Source organism: Emys orbicularis, chromosome 10, assembly GCF_028017835.1.
Source record: "Emys orbicularis isolate rEmyOrb1 chromosome 10, rEmyOrb1.hap1, whole genome shotgun sequence".
NCBI classification, from domain to species: Eukaryota; Metazoa; Chordata; order Testudines; family Emydidae; genus Emys; species Emys orbicularis.
The window spans coordinates 54,573,705-54,591,086 of NC_088692.1; the positions used below are offsets into that span (position 1 = coordinate 54,573,705).

Here is a 17,382-nt window from a genome sequence, read left to right on the forward strand (position 1 = left end):
TGCTGGGTGCCAACATAGGGGTGGGTCACTGAGAGGGCAGGAGAGTCTCTTTGCTCTCAGTTCTGGCACCTGGTGCCACCATAGCCCTCACCCCCATCTAGAAGTTGCAGGGAAAGGCCTGCTCAGTCCCCCTAAGGCCTGAGCTGGAGCATGCTCCGGGCAGATAAAATCTTCAGCAAACTTAAAAGCCAAACTAACAGTCACTACTGAGCATGTGCAAACTGCAATTTCACAGAGGTTTATAATTTGGCCAGATTTTGGTGGATTTTCACAGGGATGGTACAAAGTATATCTCTGGCACCAGATGACTTCCCTGCTCCAAAAAATGAAGGCACTAGAGATTCGCAATTTAACAGCTGTAAGAATTTTTTGTCATGGACAAAACAATGTACTTTCCCCTAATCTTATTCTCAGAAATGGCTGACCCATTTTTGCTGAAACTTTCAAAAGTAATTCAGCTTGTGATAAGACCTAGCACAGAAAATTTCAGCCCAAACAGTTAAAGTCTGGCAAAGTTTTAAGCAGGATGTTATAAAAGAATGTTAGGCAATGCTACTAGCTATTCCCATTAGAGCTGGTCAGAAAATATTGCCTCCCCTGCTCCCCCATGGAAAGTGTCAATAAAAAATTTAATTTTAATTTTTAATGGAAAATGTTGACTTTTCTTCAAAAATCAAAATATTTCCACAGACAATTGAAATAATCTGATTTAAACTGGCACTACAGTGCCTTATGCTCCCATTCTTCTCTATGGATTGGACTTGGTTTTTCTGGGGGGTGTTTTTTCAACGAAATACAGAAATTTTACATGGAAAGCAGACACCTCTCACAAAAATTTGTTTACTCAAAAATTCTGTCAAAAAACAGTTTCAATAGAAAATTTTCAACCAGTCCTTGCTCCCATCCTAGTGGGGCAAGTCCCTGCCCAGGAGACTGTTCCCTTTTCTTTTCAGAGCTACTTCAGCCCGGATTGACCAGGACTGGTCCAAGGCCCCCTATTAGGAAATCACATGTAACATTTTTAGGAGGTGCTGCACACACGACACAGCTCCTGATCAATTTGTTTGGGACTGTGGTAGCAAAAGGCAAACAAGCAAGATGAGCAAGAGCAGTGGACAACAGCTGAATGTTGGCTTGTTGCAGGAGTAGCACCAGAGGTGAAAGTAAGCCGGTACGGTCTGGTACGGTGTACCGGCAAGAGCTAGCACGACATGCCGGACTGGACCGGCTTCCCTGGCGGTGATTAAAAGGGCCCAGGGCTCCAGCTGCTGCGGGGAGCCTCGGGCCCTTTAAATCACTGCCGGAGCCCTGCCGCTCCGGGGTAGCAGCAGCAGGGCTCCCGCAGTGATTTAAAAGGCCCGGAGCTCCACGGCGGCCGAAGCCCTAGGCCCTTTAATTCACCCCTGAGCCCCGGGGCTCCCAGCCACCTCTGCAGCTAGTAGCTCCGGGGTTATTTAAAGGCCCTGGGGCTCCCAGCCACAGCCGGAGCCCCAGGGCCTTTAAATATTGAAAGGCCACGCCCCAGTTGAGGCCACGCCCCTGCTCAGGACTCCGGTGTACCGGTAAGTCCTTTAAATTACTTTCACCCCTGAGTAGCACCAATATCATGGTGTGGGGCAGAAGAATCCCTTTTCCCCTGCCTCATAATCTGAGCTGGATAGCGCTTGATTTCGAGAAGCATTTTTATAAAACACTTTGTTATGAAGAGCAAATGCTGTGCGGTTCTGTATAACTGCAGCTTCTGTGTTACTGCAGATATTCGTGGTTGGATGAGCTTTTCCCCTGTCTGCACAAACCCTTCTTCTACATAGTCCTTCAGTTGTCATAATCACATGTTTATATCACATCACCATCTGTTGCCATGAAAATAACCTTATCACTGATCCAGCTGATTTCATCATGAGCTCCAGCAAGTGGATCAGAAAGAAGATCTTGCCTTGGAATACAAATAGCACTGAGAATTTGCAACAACAAGCCAAATTAAGGCAAAACATCTGAAGTTTAGAATGATTTATAGTTGCTATTAGACAAACACCCCTTGAGCTTTGGGGGAATCTGGATCCAGATCTGAGCTTTGAAGCTTTAGCTCATGTCTAGCTGCTATAATTTATTTGTTCGTAGTGGAAAAGCTGCTCATTCATGAAAATGAAGAGGAAGGAGGGTGGGGAGAAAAGCCTAGTCAGAAAATCCTAGAAAGGCTGAGAAACAAACACATCCACAAAGAGTTACGCTGCAGGACTAAAAAGGCTGAGATCCTACTGAAAAATCAAAGGGACATACAGCCCATTTCCTCCAGCCTAATAGAATTATACAAATTATCAGAAGAGTGTGTGTCTGGGATGGATTGAATGATGCTCTGAGACAGATAAGCAGAGTAAATAAACTCCATGCTGAGAGCATAGAAAAGGGATTCCTTGACATTTGGCAGCAAACCAGCAAGATAGCAACTTGGGTGTATATCTACACTGCAATAAAAGACCCGCAGCACAGTTGAGGCTGGCCCGGTGAGCTGATTCGAGCTCACAAGGCTTGGGCTGCAGGGCTAAAAATGGCAGTGTAGACGTTTGGGCTTTGGCTGGACTCCAGAACCCTGTGAGGGGGGGAGGATCTCAGAGCCCGGGCCCAAGCATCTGCACTGCTATTTTAGCCCCACAACTTAAGCCCCATGAGCCCAAGTCATCTGACCTGGGCTCTGAGACGTGGTGCTGTGGGTTTTTTATTGCAATATAGACACACACCCTCAAATAAAATCTTGGTGGCTTTCATCAGCAAACATCACCATTGCAGTTTTTTCAGTCCCCACTTCTTTAGGCAGCCTAATTGTCTTACTACGTAGGGTGACTTGGCCAGAGTCATACAGGAAGTCACTGGTACAGCAGGGAATTGAATCACAGTCTCCTGAGTCCCAGGCTAGGCCCTACCCACTGATCCATCTTGCCTCTACAAATAGCCTTTTCTAAAATCCACATAGAATGAAAAGCCAGTTTCAAGAATCCCTCAAAACACTTAACTCAGATATTTATGAGCATTTCTATTCCAATTTACTCGGCTGCAAATCAGTATGGTACTTTGCAGGGCAGTTAGGATTCTCAATACCTTAAAAGTGACCTGGAAAGAGAGTTCTTAAATTGGCCATGTACCCCTTTTTTGTTTCATTATAATGTATGTAAGATGATGGCTTAGAAGGATTTTTTTTTCTCCGCTTGGCTTTTACTTTAGGGACATATCAGGCATGTAAAGAGACCTTCCCTGTCTTTGTTGGAGAACCTTTGGGAGGTCTCAGAGATGTTTATTCGTAAACTTCATTGGTAGGAATTGAGATTCATTCCAGGGTGAATTGTCACAACCCACCAAAAAGAAAGTCACAGTGCTCCAGGGAGGTGTGGCATCTCTTTGAGAAGAGTCTCCTCTGCACCACAAGTCTACAGTCCCTAACATGTTTTAGGCTTTTCTTTAGGTGCATAAGGCACCTCAGACACTGACCTTATATTTCTGGGTTATTTTAAGAATTCCTTCTACACAGCTTTATCTCCAATCAGTTTTTCAATTTATCCTGGAAATATGATCTAACACAGGCTCATTGGGTCAAATACATGCCTGGTATAATTCTACTGGGCCAAATTCTGTTCTCAGATATGTGTGTAAATATGGAATAAAGACACTGACTTCAATGTAACTGAGATCAGAATCTGGACTACTCAAAATTGCCAAGCTCAAGAGATAAAAAATCCTGAGTAGCCCACCACCCAAAAAAATTCATGAGATTGCCCCCCCAAAACCATGTCTTTTTTTAAAAAGGATTATATTGTGTTCTTTTGGTCATTCTTGATTTTTGAACTCTCCCTTCCCATCCCCTGCATCTCTGAGTGACAGTTCATGCCCCCTACTCTACCATATGTATTGAGTAAGAGGATTTTGGCCCCTGCTACAGGAGCTTTCACTGCCTCATCTCCCGTCCCCTGCCCAGCAATTAATGCTGCCCCAAACTTCCAAATCAATACTGTCCTGTCTCCACATCAATTCAGTGCCCACCAAGTCTCACCTCCATTCCTCCTGGTGTTCTTCACCCCCACCCCCCCCACCAAGTGTAAGGGGGCTGCAACAGGGCCCCATCTCTCACTTCCAGGCTGAGTGGGGCAGCTCCAGGGGCTCTTCACCACCACCCCTTTACCCCTTCTGAGTCTTTCCAAGCCAGGTATTGTGGAGGGGAGGGGGAGCAGAATGACTCATTGCTCACAGCAGAGCAGGAAGCAGGGAGCAAACGGAGCCATTGCTCACAGGAGGGGAAGAGGGATGATGGAACAGAGCCACCCTGAGCTGTTGGACTCCTTTGCCCTCCTCCCCTCCTATGTGAATGACTTTCAGTTGCTAAAGGTAGAGAGCTATGCCTGAAGCAGCTCTGATTGGTTACTCATCCCTGTGACACAGGCAAATGGGACAACTAGCCAATCAGAGGGAGTTTTCCCTCAGGCAAGGCTCAAATTTGGTAGACAGCTGGAACTTCTCCCTTTATGGCCCAACTGGCTTCAGCGCCAGGCAAACTGTCACAACAAGATCATGAGAGCTGGCAACAATGAGTCTACTGTCTATGGGTCCCACTGGTGAACATCTGTCACTATTAATGCCATCTCAGCAGGAAATGATGGCATTGCCATCTCATTTCCTGTTCCATTTGGGGTTAAACTCTGTGATTCAATACAATCTTGTCTGTCTAGGTACTAACATGGCCGCCACCCCTGCATCCAAGCACTTCAAACACAAAGAAGGTCTCCCCACTACCCTTGTGAGGGAAGCATTGTTTGTCCCAGTTACAGATGGGAAATTGAGGCTGTCAGGGTTCCCTCCCCACTCTGAACTCTGCAGTACAGATGTGGGGACCTGCATGAAAGACCCCCTAAGCTTATTTCTACCCGCTTAGGTTAAAAACTTCCCCAAGGCACAAATCCTTTCCTTGTCCTTGGACGGTATTGCTGCCACCACCAAGTGATTTAGCCAAACATTCAGGAAGAAGGGTCACTTGGAGTCCCTGTTTCCCCAAAATATTCCCCCAAGTCCCTTCCTTTCCTGGGAAGGCTTGAGAATAATATACTAACCAATCGGTTACAATGTGAGCACAGACCAAACCCCTGTTTTTATAGGACACTGAAAATCAATCAGGTTCTTAAAAGAAGAATTTTATTAAAAAAAATAAATAAAAGAATCACACCTGCAAAATTAGGATGGAAGGTAACTTTACAGGGTGAATAAAAAGATTTAAACCACAGAGGATTCCCCTCTGACTCTGCTCTGGTCCCCACATCAGTACCCCAGAGTTCAGAGTGGGGAGGGAACCCTGACAGAGACGCTTTTCCCAAGTCACACAGGGAGTCTGTGACGGAGCTGGGAATTGACCCAGGTCTCTTGTGTCATTCCACTGGACTGCGACACAAGACCATCCTGCCCTTCCCTACCATTTCCAGATGCTCACTGTTAATATGGGTTGGTGGTTCCCTAAATAGGAAGGAGATTAACACCAGCTGGACTGGGCCTCACTTACTTCCCTTTGGACTGCCCTCCCACCATTGCCTAGCAGGCAGAATTTTGCCTCTTCCTTACCCTCCCTCTGTCCCTGCTGCCCTCTCTTATGTGTCCAGCACACAGTTACTCCATAAATTCTTCTCAGTATCACTCAGCATTACTTTTACCTTTGCAAAGCAAAATCTGCATTGAAAAATTGCTTTGGCCCCTATAGATTAGCTTCTTTGAGCATCACTGTCCTGTGCTTAAAGAAAAAAGAATTGATGTCCACAGAAATTAGGGATTTCAGAAAAGAAGAAACAGAACAGGTATTTACCAGTTGGAAGAGAGGGGGATACAGCCAACTACTAACTACTGACATTAGAGTGGCAGCTGCTTGGCTCAGCCAAATTTAAAGAACCAGCCTGAGAAAGTCATGCAGAGGAAAAAGCTTTGGTAAGAGCCCCCACCCCCATCCCCACCCTGCACTGAGGAGAGCTGACAGTCACGAGGAAGGCACTCCATTGGTGTGCTCCCCTCTCTGCCTGGAGAGAGAGTCCTTTGCTGGAGCAAGATCCTAGGCCTGAGAATTATTCCTGAAATTAAAAAGAAAAGCTCTCAACAAACAAGCCCTTAAACTTCATCCGCCCCCAGCTGCTTCCCACCTCCCTTCATTTCTTCCCTATGACTGGAGGGGTGTTAATGGACCACTTCACCTTGAATCGTCCCTTGAAATATGTGGTAACTACTTACACCAAACAATCTGTTCCACCTTGTATTTAGCTGTCACATTCTGAGTTAGTGTCCCAGACCTGAAGAAGAGCTTGGTATAAGCTTGAAAGCTTGTCTCTCTCATGAAGAGAAGTTGATCCAATAAAAGACATTACCTCAACCACCTTGTCTCTCTAATATCCTGGGACCAACACAGTTGTTACAACACTGCATAAAAGAAAAACCCTGGCAATTTAAAAAAAAATCAGAACATTTTATGCCCCATAGGAATTTGCAACAGTCTCTTTTTAAATTCCAAGGAGAGGCGCCAGTGAGCTTTCAAGCCACTATCATTGCTAGAGATGGGCCTCAGCCAGAACCTCAAACCCAACCCCTCTCCCTCAATGTCAGGTTTCAGAGGAATCAGTCTGGAATCGCTGCATCCTTCCCTTCCCTTTTGAATTTGGTACCAACATTTGATTTTCCTGACCCAAGATGGCAGGATTCTTGCAAGCACAGCTGTTCTCAGGAGATTTCAGTGCTGTTAAACCCAAACTAGTTTAACCTCAAACTTGAGCTCTTGACCTAACTGTGGTCACTGTACCTTATGTCAATCTCTGGGCCCCAATCTTGCAAACACTTATGCATTTGCTTAATTTTCCTACTGTGAGTAGTCCCATTGATTTCAAAGTAGGGGAACAAGTCTACTACTGCATTCACAGAGCACCCCCATCAGTAAGATGAAAGTGAAGCTAAAGTAGATGAAATGCAAAATCAGGATGAAGAAGTAAATACTTTCACACATGCCTGCAGGATTGGGGCTCTCCTCACTACAAAGCCTCAAATGGGTACAAATTTTTACCAGTGTCAACCTGAAGAAGAGTTTTGTGTAAGCTTGAAAGCTTGTCTCTCTCACCCAATAAAAGATATTACCTCACCCACCTTTTGGCAGTTTTGGTCTCTTGGGCTCAGTTTACTGCTAATTTGAGTGTCTCTAATGTCAATATCTATTTCAGCACAGTTCAGTTATAAGATTTTTATTAATTAAACCTGTTCTAATAGCTTGGCACAAAGTTCCTATAAAGATTAATCTCCTGTACAGGAGCTGATTGGAAAAACTCTTAGCATTATCCAATTACTGGGCTCATTTATGCATCCACTAATGTCCTCTTGCCTACCCTTGTTGCCCAATGAATCGATGATTACTTCTTGCCTCCAGTAACTACATCTATTTTGTCTACAATTTATTTTGTGTTTCCAGTGCTCTCTGTTTATGACAATATGAACAACTGAAAAGGAGGCAGCACAGTGTTGCTAATGGGATTTCCATGGTGCAGAACTGCTCTCCAGGGTCCTGCAGTCTGCCTTATACAAGGATTTTATACATTGGAAGATTGGAGCTGTCTGCATTTCCCATGCTTGTGCAATCCTAGCAGCTGAGCTTGTCGCCAGCAGTCTCTGTTGATGAGCAGTAATTCATAACGCCATGGGGAGCACATTTGCTCTATTTCTAGCTGCTGCTGTTTTCTTTTTCTTTAAAGGTGAGTGGTCCTTGACTTTTTTTTAAAAGAAGGGGGTAGAAGGAGGACGGGATATGGCTTTGTACAATTGTTTTTAATTGGTCTGGACTTAGGTTCAGCACTAATAAGTGGCATGCTGCAGGATTCGTATGAATCCCAGCTTCTTTTGTTAAACAATTTTTAAATCTTGCCTTATGAACTCGTGACAAATAGCAGCCCTGATTTGGCATGCCAAATGGGTCCCAGATCCCACAAAGCCATTTAAATGTTAACCAAAGAGTTGGAAAACTTCAAAATGGTTTTAAGGTTTAGCTCACAGTAGATATATGCTCTAAAGTGCTGGGGCATCAGCAGAAATAGGTGATGCCAAACAGCTGCTTGAAATAGCCTTAAAGGTGGCTCTGAACAGTGCACCTTATCTCTGCAGAGCAAAGATCTCCTTCTTGCTATTACTGGTGCTCTGGGATGACAGCAACTTTAACCAGAATGTTGAAACACTGATTTATATATATGTAGTTATTGTCTACAATGTGATGGATGCTGGATGTGTGGTAAACACAGAGGTTTAATTCACACGTTGTGGAAATGTAAATTGGTCAACAGCATTTGGGAAGGATCTGGCAAAAGGCTGAACATGAATCTTAAAACCCACCTATATAAAGGACTCAGGTGTATTTAATCCAGGGGAATCTTTACTTGCTAATAATTATAGATGAGATATCACTAAATGATTAGAGCAAGTTTACTGGCTAAAAAGTTAATTTTCCAGAAATAGGAAGGTATAAAGCTATCTATTTTAATCTGGTGTGTTGGTTTGAGTGACTTTACTACCCTTGAAAAAAATAGTATTCAAAATGAATAGAGAGTGGGGATGTTTAACTGTATGTGGTCTGACATTGTGCCACTCTCAGACTAGATGTCAGCAGAACTTCTAGAATAGGTCAGAAGGTAGATATTTTGTTTGTGAAACTTTATAGATCAGTTATTGTGCATATGGGTATTTCTGCTTCCCTTCTGTTTGCTGGAAAATACTAACCTAGTACGACTGGGGGAACAAACCCTCAAACATATCCTAGCAACTGCATGTAAATCTATATTCAGTCATACTGTCATATTTTAAAAGATCGACAGACTCTGTGTAGCTATTCCAGATTTACACAAGTGTTGCTGAAAGCAGAATTTAGTCCTAACTGTTAGTTTGTCTCACCAGCCATGTTGAAATATAACATTATCCATAAATGGAGAAGAGATCTAATTTTTTTAAATGAAAGGATTTGGGCATATCACATCCAAGTACCACTAGTGAGTCTCTTTAGGACAAGGCCACTAAATTTCAGGAAGAGTCTGCCTCCCACTGTGTTTATCTGTTGCCTATAAGAATGAAAGCATAATTTAGGGGACAGAAGATTCCCAGTTGTGCTTTGAGACCTTCAGTTTATAGCCATAAGGTACCACAGATAGCAAAACCAGCATCAAAAAGGGACAATTGCAAATAGAATATACTCCCTCTGAAATGGTGAATCAATTTTTAATCCTTGTTTCCTTATTTATAATGAACAAGCTGTTAGCATCATTGCAACCATCCTATAATGAGCCTCAGTCTCCTGGGACAGTAAAATTTCCCAGGAGCTTGTCATATTAGAAAATGTAGTTTTAACTCCTCATGGGCCTAAGTTTGTCAGAAAAATTTTTTCCTCTGACCCCACTCAACCCCAACTCCTTTTTGTAGTGTTGAGGGACAAGGTGAGCTAGGGAAAAGGGCTTTTTCAGCTCCAGTTTCTATGATTTTATTAAATTATCCTTTAAACTCCACCGGCAGAGACATATGAAAATCTCCATCTACCATTACATTTTATTCTTCTATTTTCACCTTAAATGAATGCCAAATTAACATCATGCAGATTTAATGGCTGGTTATTTAATTTTCAAAGGAAATAGCATTTGGCCACATGAAGCTTCCTGGGTTGTTTCAAAATCAGAAGCCAACATGATCTCTTTTCAGGTTGCAGTTGTTCAGAAGCGGAGCACAGGCTGTTTGCAGCCTTGTTTGCCAACTACAATCAGTTTATCAGACCAGTGGCGAATGTGTCAGACGCTGCCATCATTCAGTTTGAGGTATCCATGTCACAGCTAGTGAAGGTGGTGAGTACTGGCTTCTTTCTGAACCTAGTAAGTGTTACATTATTAGCCCAAAGAAAGGCCCACTCCTTTTTTCAACATGGCTGTGTTTTTCAGGATGAAGTGAACCAGATAATGGAGACCAATTTGTGGCTGAAACATGTAAGTAAATATAATTCCAGCACTGATAATATCAGCTCAGTTAATTTTTCTTTTAATGTCAATATGTGAGGTTTCTTGCTGCGTCCTCCACCCACAATTTGAGAAGCAATATGTTCTACTGACCATGGTTTGCGTAATGTTCATTAGTATCAGCATTTAGCTAACTAGTATAAACGTGACATTGCACGTTATATTTATATAGCACTTTTCATCCAGACATCTCACAGCACTTTGGATAGGTGGGCCAAAAAACAGGATCCAGATCTGCTGATTCCATGCTCTAGCCATTCAACTACAGTGGGTTCTTCCCTGTAACCATTAGGTCCCATGCTAGAGCTCTAACCATTAGGTCATCCTGAATTCCCATATTTCCATTCAATCTCGTTAATTAAAAATGTAAACTGCTAACATTAAAGATTTGTAAACAGGAATATTTAGGTCAAAAGAAGGAACACCAGCTAAATAAACTGGCCTAGGAATATTTTGGGAGGAACAGAGGAGGAAAATGGTAAACATTTTGCTAAATACAAACTGTTTCTACTATGGAAGTGTAACTATTATGTAAATAAAACGTCCCTCCAGTCATGAAAAACAGCCCAACACCAAAATGCCTCAGCATTAGTAAACAAAAACTTAAATAAGCCAATGCTCAAAGATACTGGGACATTCTTTCTAGCCAGCATTTGTATTGATTTGACTTGCATTTAAGGAAAGGAAAGATCACAGCATCAGAGATGCTGGTCTGGTAGGGTACTATGCTGCTTTGGTGCAGAGATCTGGGTTGGCCACACTTACCTTAATCCATTGCTGACACCTAGTGGTAGGCTATTTATTTGCATTGAATAATTATGGAGCCTCCCGTGGTAAAACCCACTGGAGCAGCGCAGGAGGCCTAGGAAACTCTGTGAAGCTCATCTTGTGGAGAGTAATTACACTGGCTACAGGGAACTTCATGTAGAGACAATGTAATTACCTATACAACAGCTTGTCCCAGACAACAGCATTAACACCCTGACTCTGAAAAAGAACCATGGCATTTTAATGACCAAATTGGCCAAGATTTTAGTTTTTGAGTCTCACCAAAACAATGGTACCTGCCACTCTCCTTAAAATATGTTGGATTCTTTGTTCAATACTGACTCGGCATGCAGTATGCAGTGTTGCAGTAGCCATGTCGGTCCCAGGATATTGGAGACAAAAGGTGGGTGAGGTAATATCTTTTATTGGCCCACTTCTGTTGGTGAGAAAGACAAGCTTTTGAGCTTACACAGAGCTCTTCTTCAGCTCTGGGAAATTTACTCAGACTACATCTACACTAGCACTTTTGTTGGTAAAACTTATGTCACTCGGGGGGGTGAATAAAAAACACCCCTGACTGACATAAGTTTCACCGACAGAAGTTCTGGTGTGGACAGCGCTATGTTGGCAGGAGAGAAGAGAACTCTCCTGACAACAAAATAAAACCACACCCAATGAGGGGCAGTAGCTTTGTCCATGGGAGACGCTCTCCTGCCAACAAAGCAATGTCCACACCGGCGCTTTTCATTGGTAAAACTTTTGTCGGTCAGGGTGTGGGTTGTTTTCACAGCACCAACTGGCAAAAGTTTTACCAACGAAAGTGCAGTGTAGACATAGCCTTAGTTTCCCAGAGATGAAGAAGAGTTCTGTGTAAACTTAAAAGTTTCTCTCTCACCAACAGAAGTTGGTCCAATAAAAGATATTACTACATCCACATTGTGTCTCAGAGGGAACTGTGTCACCTATTGAACTATCATCACTGTTTCTTATAGTACTTAGGCATTCCTTTGATATCTCCTATTCAAACATTAACCACGCCCTCCCCTCCTGTGCTGCCTTAGCTGGAGGGATCTGGCAGGGAGCTAGTTTACGATCTCAGAAATCTCTCTGGTTGCTCTAGAGATATTGTAAGATTGTTTTACCTTATGAGTTGGGATCATAGCATGAAAATATCAGGAGCAATCACATTCTAATATAATTGGAGGCTGAGAGGAAGAGGAGGCAGCCTGGTCTAGTGTAAAGGGAACTGGGATTGGGCATCAGGAGACCTGAGATGTATTCCTAGCTCTGCAACTGACCTGCTGTGTGACTTTGGTCAAGTCACTTCACCTAATTGAGTCTGTTTCCCATGTCACCCTCTGTCTGTCTTGTCTATTTAAAACATATGCTCTTTGGGGTAGGAGATTCTCTTGTGTGTATACAGCACCTGGCACAATGGGTTCCCAATGTATGTGCTAATGAATACAAATAAATAACATGTTCTTAAAAGGTGATACATCTAGTCATTAGAGCTTCTGAAAAAACAAACACCAACTTTATAAAAGTGACATCACAGCAATTTGTTTTAATGGAAAGAATAGGCAGTAGTCCACAATTTCAGATGGGTCTTTTTGTAATTCTAATGCACTTTGGTTTCTTCCATGATTAGATCTGGAACGATTACAAACTTAAGTGGAATCCAGAGGAATATGGAGGTGCTGAGTTTATTCGAGTCCCATCTGATAGGATCTGGAAGCCAGACATTGTCTTATATAACAAGTAAGAATATGCCATATCAAGTGCCTTAACTCTTAATTTGTTTTGGTTTTGTATCATGAACTTTTAAAAAATTGAACATTCACATGAATATTACAAAAGACCTAAGATTTTTATCAAACCCAGGTACTAATACACAGCAACTATGGTATGTGTTGCAAACTGTTACTTCTCTAGTAGTAGAATTACCCCCAATCACTGCTTCTTTTGAACATCAATACTTTTGGAGTCTGTTGAGCTAATAAGTATTAAAAATTCAAAACACACACATTTTAATAAGAGAAACAGACAGGAAACTTCAGACTCTGCATCCCTGTGCTCCTTCTGCTTCCCACTCTTTCTATAAATGTTTTCTGCACTATATGCAAGGCTGGCAGTAAGAAGGAGTACATAGTTCTGCTACACAACTTTCCTCTCATTTACAGATGAGAAACTCTTCAGTAATTCTGACCTTTAGTTGAAAGGGACTACTAGATCCAGACATTTTTTCAGTTAAAATTGCTACCCGTCTGACATCAACACAGCATTAAGTATAACTATATAAAAGCCCCAGGGTTGGTACACTCCTAGGACTTTTGCTTCCAATGAGTCGATAGGAGACCAAATGTGTTACTGAGATGATATGTTGACTATACACTATATAAGGAAGCTGGCCTCAATGAAACATGCTTGAAATACTCTCCAATACAGGAGTTCCCAAACTGTGGTCTGTAGAGCACGTGCTGTTGGTCCATGAAGAGCTGGCTAGTCATGTGGTGCTGGCTCCTTCTCTTCTGCAGTTTGCTAATCACATAAATAGCTAAAAATGCTTTCCCAGTCTTACTTTTCCATGTAAACAACAGCTGAAATTGTGATTGTGAACAGGGTGGGGAGATGGCCCTGCTCTGATCCATGCATCTGCAGTGACAAGCTGTGGCAGGAGCCCTGAATTTCTGCTTTCATAGAGGAGCGATACTGCAAGCTACTGTGGGGATGGAGAGAAGAGAGAGAGTGGACCAAGCACAGTAAGGAAGATCAGCTTGTCCATCACTTTGTTCTGACACAAAGGAGCTCATGTTTGCTGCCTTGGGTATGGATCACATTTAGCCAGGTTACAGGATTAGAAAATACTACCATTTCCATCTTCAGCAGTTGTAAGTCCATGTAGCTCCACTGATGTCAATGGAACTACGTTTATTTACGCCAGTCATGCAATTCAGCACAATTAATGTTACTGCTGGAATGCTGAAGTGTGCATTTGCTGACTTACAGTGCATGAATCCAGAGTCACTGTATATAAGTATACCTATGTTCTTAACCTCTTATTATATGAAAGTAATTTAATTAGTTGAACTGCCTATCTTTTTTTTCCACCCTGGTTTATTTTTGCAGTGCAGTTGGGGACTTCCAAGTTGATGACAAGACAAAGGCCTTATTGAAATACACAGGAGAAGTGACCTGGATACCTCCAGCTATTTTTAAAAGTTCATGTAAAATAGATGTAACCTACTTTCCATTTGACTACCAAAACTGCACCATGAAGTTTGGTTCCTGGTCTTACGATAAAGCTAAAATTGACTTAGTTTTAATTGGCTCTACAATGAACCTCAAAGACTACTGGGAGAGTGGAGAATGGGCTATTATTAAAGCTCCTGGATATAAACATGACATTAAGTACAACTGTTGTGAAGAGATATATCCAGATATCACCTATTCTCTTTATATTAGGCGCCTGCCTTTATTTTATACCATCAACATGATTATCCCATGTCTGTTGATTTCTTTCTTAACTGTTTTGGTGTTCTACTTGCCTTCAGACTGTGGTGAGAAGGTGACACTATGCATATCAGTCCTTTTATCCTTAACTGTATTTCTCCTAGTGATCACAGAGACCATCCCTTCTACCTCTTTGGTGATCCCACTTATTGGAGAATACCTCCTCTTCACCATGATATTTGTAACTCTTTCCATTGTCATTACTGTGTTTGTACTTAATGTACACTATAGAACACCGAAGACACACACAATGCCTGAGTGGGTGAAGACCATTTTCTTGAACTTACTTCCCAAGATCATGTTTATGACCAGGCCTGCCAGTGATGAAGAGAATAATCAGAAGCCAAAGCCACTTTACAGTGCTGAGCTCTCAGACTTAAATTGCTTCAGCAGCTCTGAAACCAAATGCTGCAAAGATGGCTTTATATGTCAAGATATAACATGCAGCTGTTGTCAGTATCAACGAATAAAGTTTTCTGACTTCAGTGGCAATCTTACAAGGAGTACAAGCTATGACTCGGTAGATGCTCTGCTTTCATTTTCAGTTTTGTCACCAGAAATGAGAGATGCCATTGAAAGTGTCAAATACATTGCAGAGAATATGAAAATGCAGAATGAAGCCAAAGAGGTAAGAACAATTTTCAGCATTAGTTACTGAGGCTACAGGCACTATTTACCATGAGTGTTGGAGTGTGTTTTTTGTTTGTAGGAATAAACATCCCAGATGCCTTTCATAAAAACATTGCAGAACAATTCACAATTTCTTGATACAAATAACCCACATTGTTTACATTACAGGTGTATGGGGCCATGAATCACCCAGTGGATTGAAATTCATACTGGGGAAACACGGTGTTGCACTGAACTCCTTTTACTGCCAAATGCCAACCCATCTGCTAAAGTGGAATCTATTATATTAACTCTTTTGGAGGGAGGAACAAGCACAAGATTTGCCGTCAGAATGAGAGCTTGGGAAATCCTAGCACCGCAGTTAGCTCACTGTGTGCCCTTGGGCAAGTCACCACTGCCATAAAATGCATATTTACTTACCTGGCTCACAGAAGTAGTGAGGCTTTCCCAGGGGTGAAAGTAACTTAAAGGATTTACCGGTACGCCGGAGTCCTCAGCGGGGGGTGTGGCCTCAACCAGAAGAGGTGGGGCCTTTAAATCACCCCTGAGCTACCAGCTGCAGAGGCGGCTGGGAGCCCTGGGGCTCAGGGGCAAATGTGCCCAAGTGACTTTTGAAAGTGCTCCCTCTATAGAGTCTCTTTCACCTTCAAATTTCTGTGCCCACGGAAGAGGGGCCATATGTCCCCTGTGTGTTTAGTGAAAGGGACAGTTCTATTATCTTAAAATAGTGTTACAAAGTTGGGATTAATTTAGAAAGATAGCTTCTGCAACTCATGCAAAGCAAGTTTCAGCCATAATGAATCAAACCATTGGGGGGATGAAGAGATAGTAGTTAATTCTGCACTGTTTTTGGCCTTACTACAGATGGATGAATGATGGATGAATTTCTGCTACCTTAAAAGCCAGGTTGGAAGTTGTGTTCATATGAAAGAAGAAACATTCTGTACATGGAAGAGCTCCCATGTACATTTTTGCTGAACACCTAAAAGAGTTCTGATATTACCAAACAATTTACTGATCAGTAAACTTTACCTTTATCAGAACATGCCTGCTTCATGTCTTATTTGTCTGTGTTTATATTTTTCAGATTCAGGATGATTGGAAGTATGTTGCCATGGTAATTGATCGCATTTTTCTGTGGGTTTTTATTCTGGTATGTATTCTAGGAACAGCGGGATTGTTCTTACAACCATTGATGGCTGGAGATGAAATGTAGACATTCAAAATACTCTGTTGTAAAAGAAATTTGTTTGCTGACCAAACATTTTATGCTCTTTTAGTTACTTTAGCTGCTTCTGTATATACTGTTTTATTAGTAGAATAAAAGATGTCTCTAGGCTTATTAAGCTTCACCCAGCAAAGCTTCATTATAAATGTGAAAAGCTTTAACTGATATTAAAATGTCATGACAGCCAATCTGAAGGTAATATTCTCCAGGCTATTGCCAGATATCCCTTACAAGAGCTGGAGAAAATGCAAGTAGCATATAAAAATTCACAGAAGTGTTTGTTAAACAGCATTTATGATATAGACATGTCCAACAGAAATTGGAAATCACAGCATTTCCACAGGAATGTTTAGAGGACTGACAGAAGGCTGAAGAATTTGGGTTACCTGACCTACTTCCAACACTCATGTCCAATGCTACATCCTCCAGGATGCGACATGCTTCAGTACAATTCTTCTGGGAGCAAGATCACAACTAGTGCCATAAAGCCACTCCAGTATACAGCCATTTAGAAACTGTAGCTCTTGAATTGCTGTACTAATATGTAACTTGTTGGTATATGATGTACCCATTATTATGCCAGGTTTTGAGGGGAACAATTAGTGGGTAAGTTACTTTAGAACAAGGCCAACTCATTTATAGCTGGATAATATGTTAAGGTAGCAAAGTGGCCATCACATGATTCTGCTCACCTCCCATTTTGGAAATTGAACAAAATTGCTAGCAAAATGTCAAGTTATTCAAATCTAATAATATCATTACACACACACACACACACACACACACACTTCAGAGGAGACAAACAGCTCACATGAAGGAATTAAGATACTACAGGATAGTTTTGTTTCATATGCTATAGACAAGTACTTTAATAAAAGGTAGGTAGATATAAAAATTTCCTGTAAAGTGCAATAGAACTGCTTCTCATACATACATCCCATATGTTTTTACCAATAACTGTAGAGATACTTAAACAGGAGCATGAAGATAAATATAGTACACTAAAAGGGTTGGGGAAGGTGCTTGGTAAAAATGTGAATTGTTCTCTCTGTGCAAAATTGGAAATTTTATGGAAATGTGAAAGTAGTTATATAAATTTTTTGAAAAATAAAGAGAATTATGTAGTTGCAAAACATATTTGTTATTCTGGTTGCATGACTCTCTGTATAGGATAACATTAGCTACTGTTTGGTGCACTCAGACCCCAAT

General features: G+C 41.8%; 1 protein-coding gene across 1 annotated transcript; it reads left to right on the plus strand.

Moving 5' to 3' along the window:
* Positions 1 to 7,693: 7,693 nt before the first annotated feature.
* Positions 7,694 to 16,161, plus strand: CHRNA3 (cholinergic receptor nicotinic alpha 3 subunit). The gene is made up of 6 exons (XM_065411546.1): positions 7,694 to 7,748; positions 9,730 to 9,869; positions 9,963 to 10,007; positions 12,454 to 12,563; positions 13,932 to 14,943; positions 16,033 to 16,161. Exons 1-6 carry the CDS (start codon positions 7,694 to 7,696, stop codon positions 16,159 to 16,161), a joined length of 1,491 nt encoding a protein of 496 aa, XP_065267618.1.
* Positions 16,162 to 17,382: the final 1,221 nt, after the last annotated feature.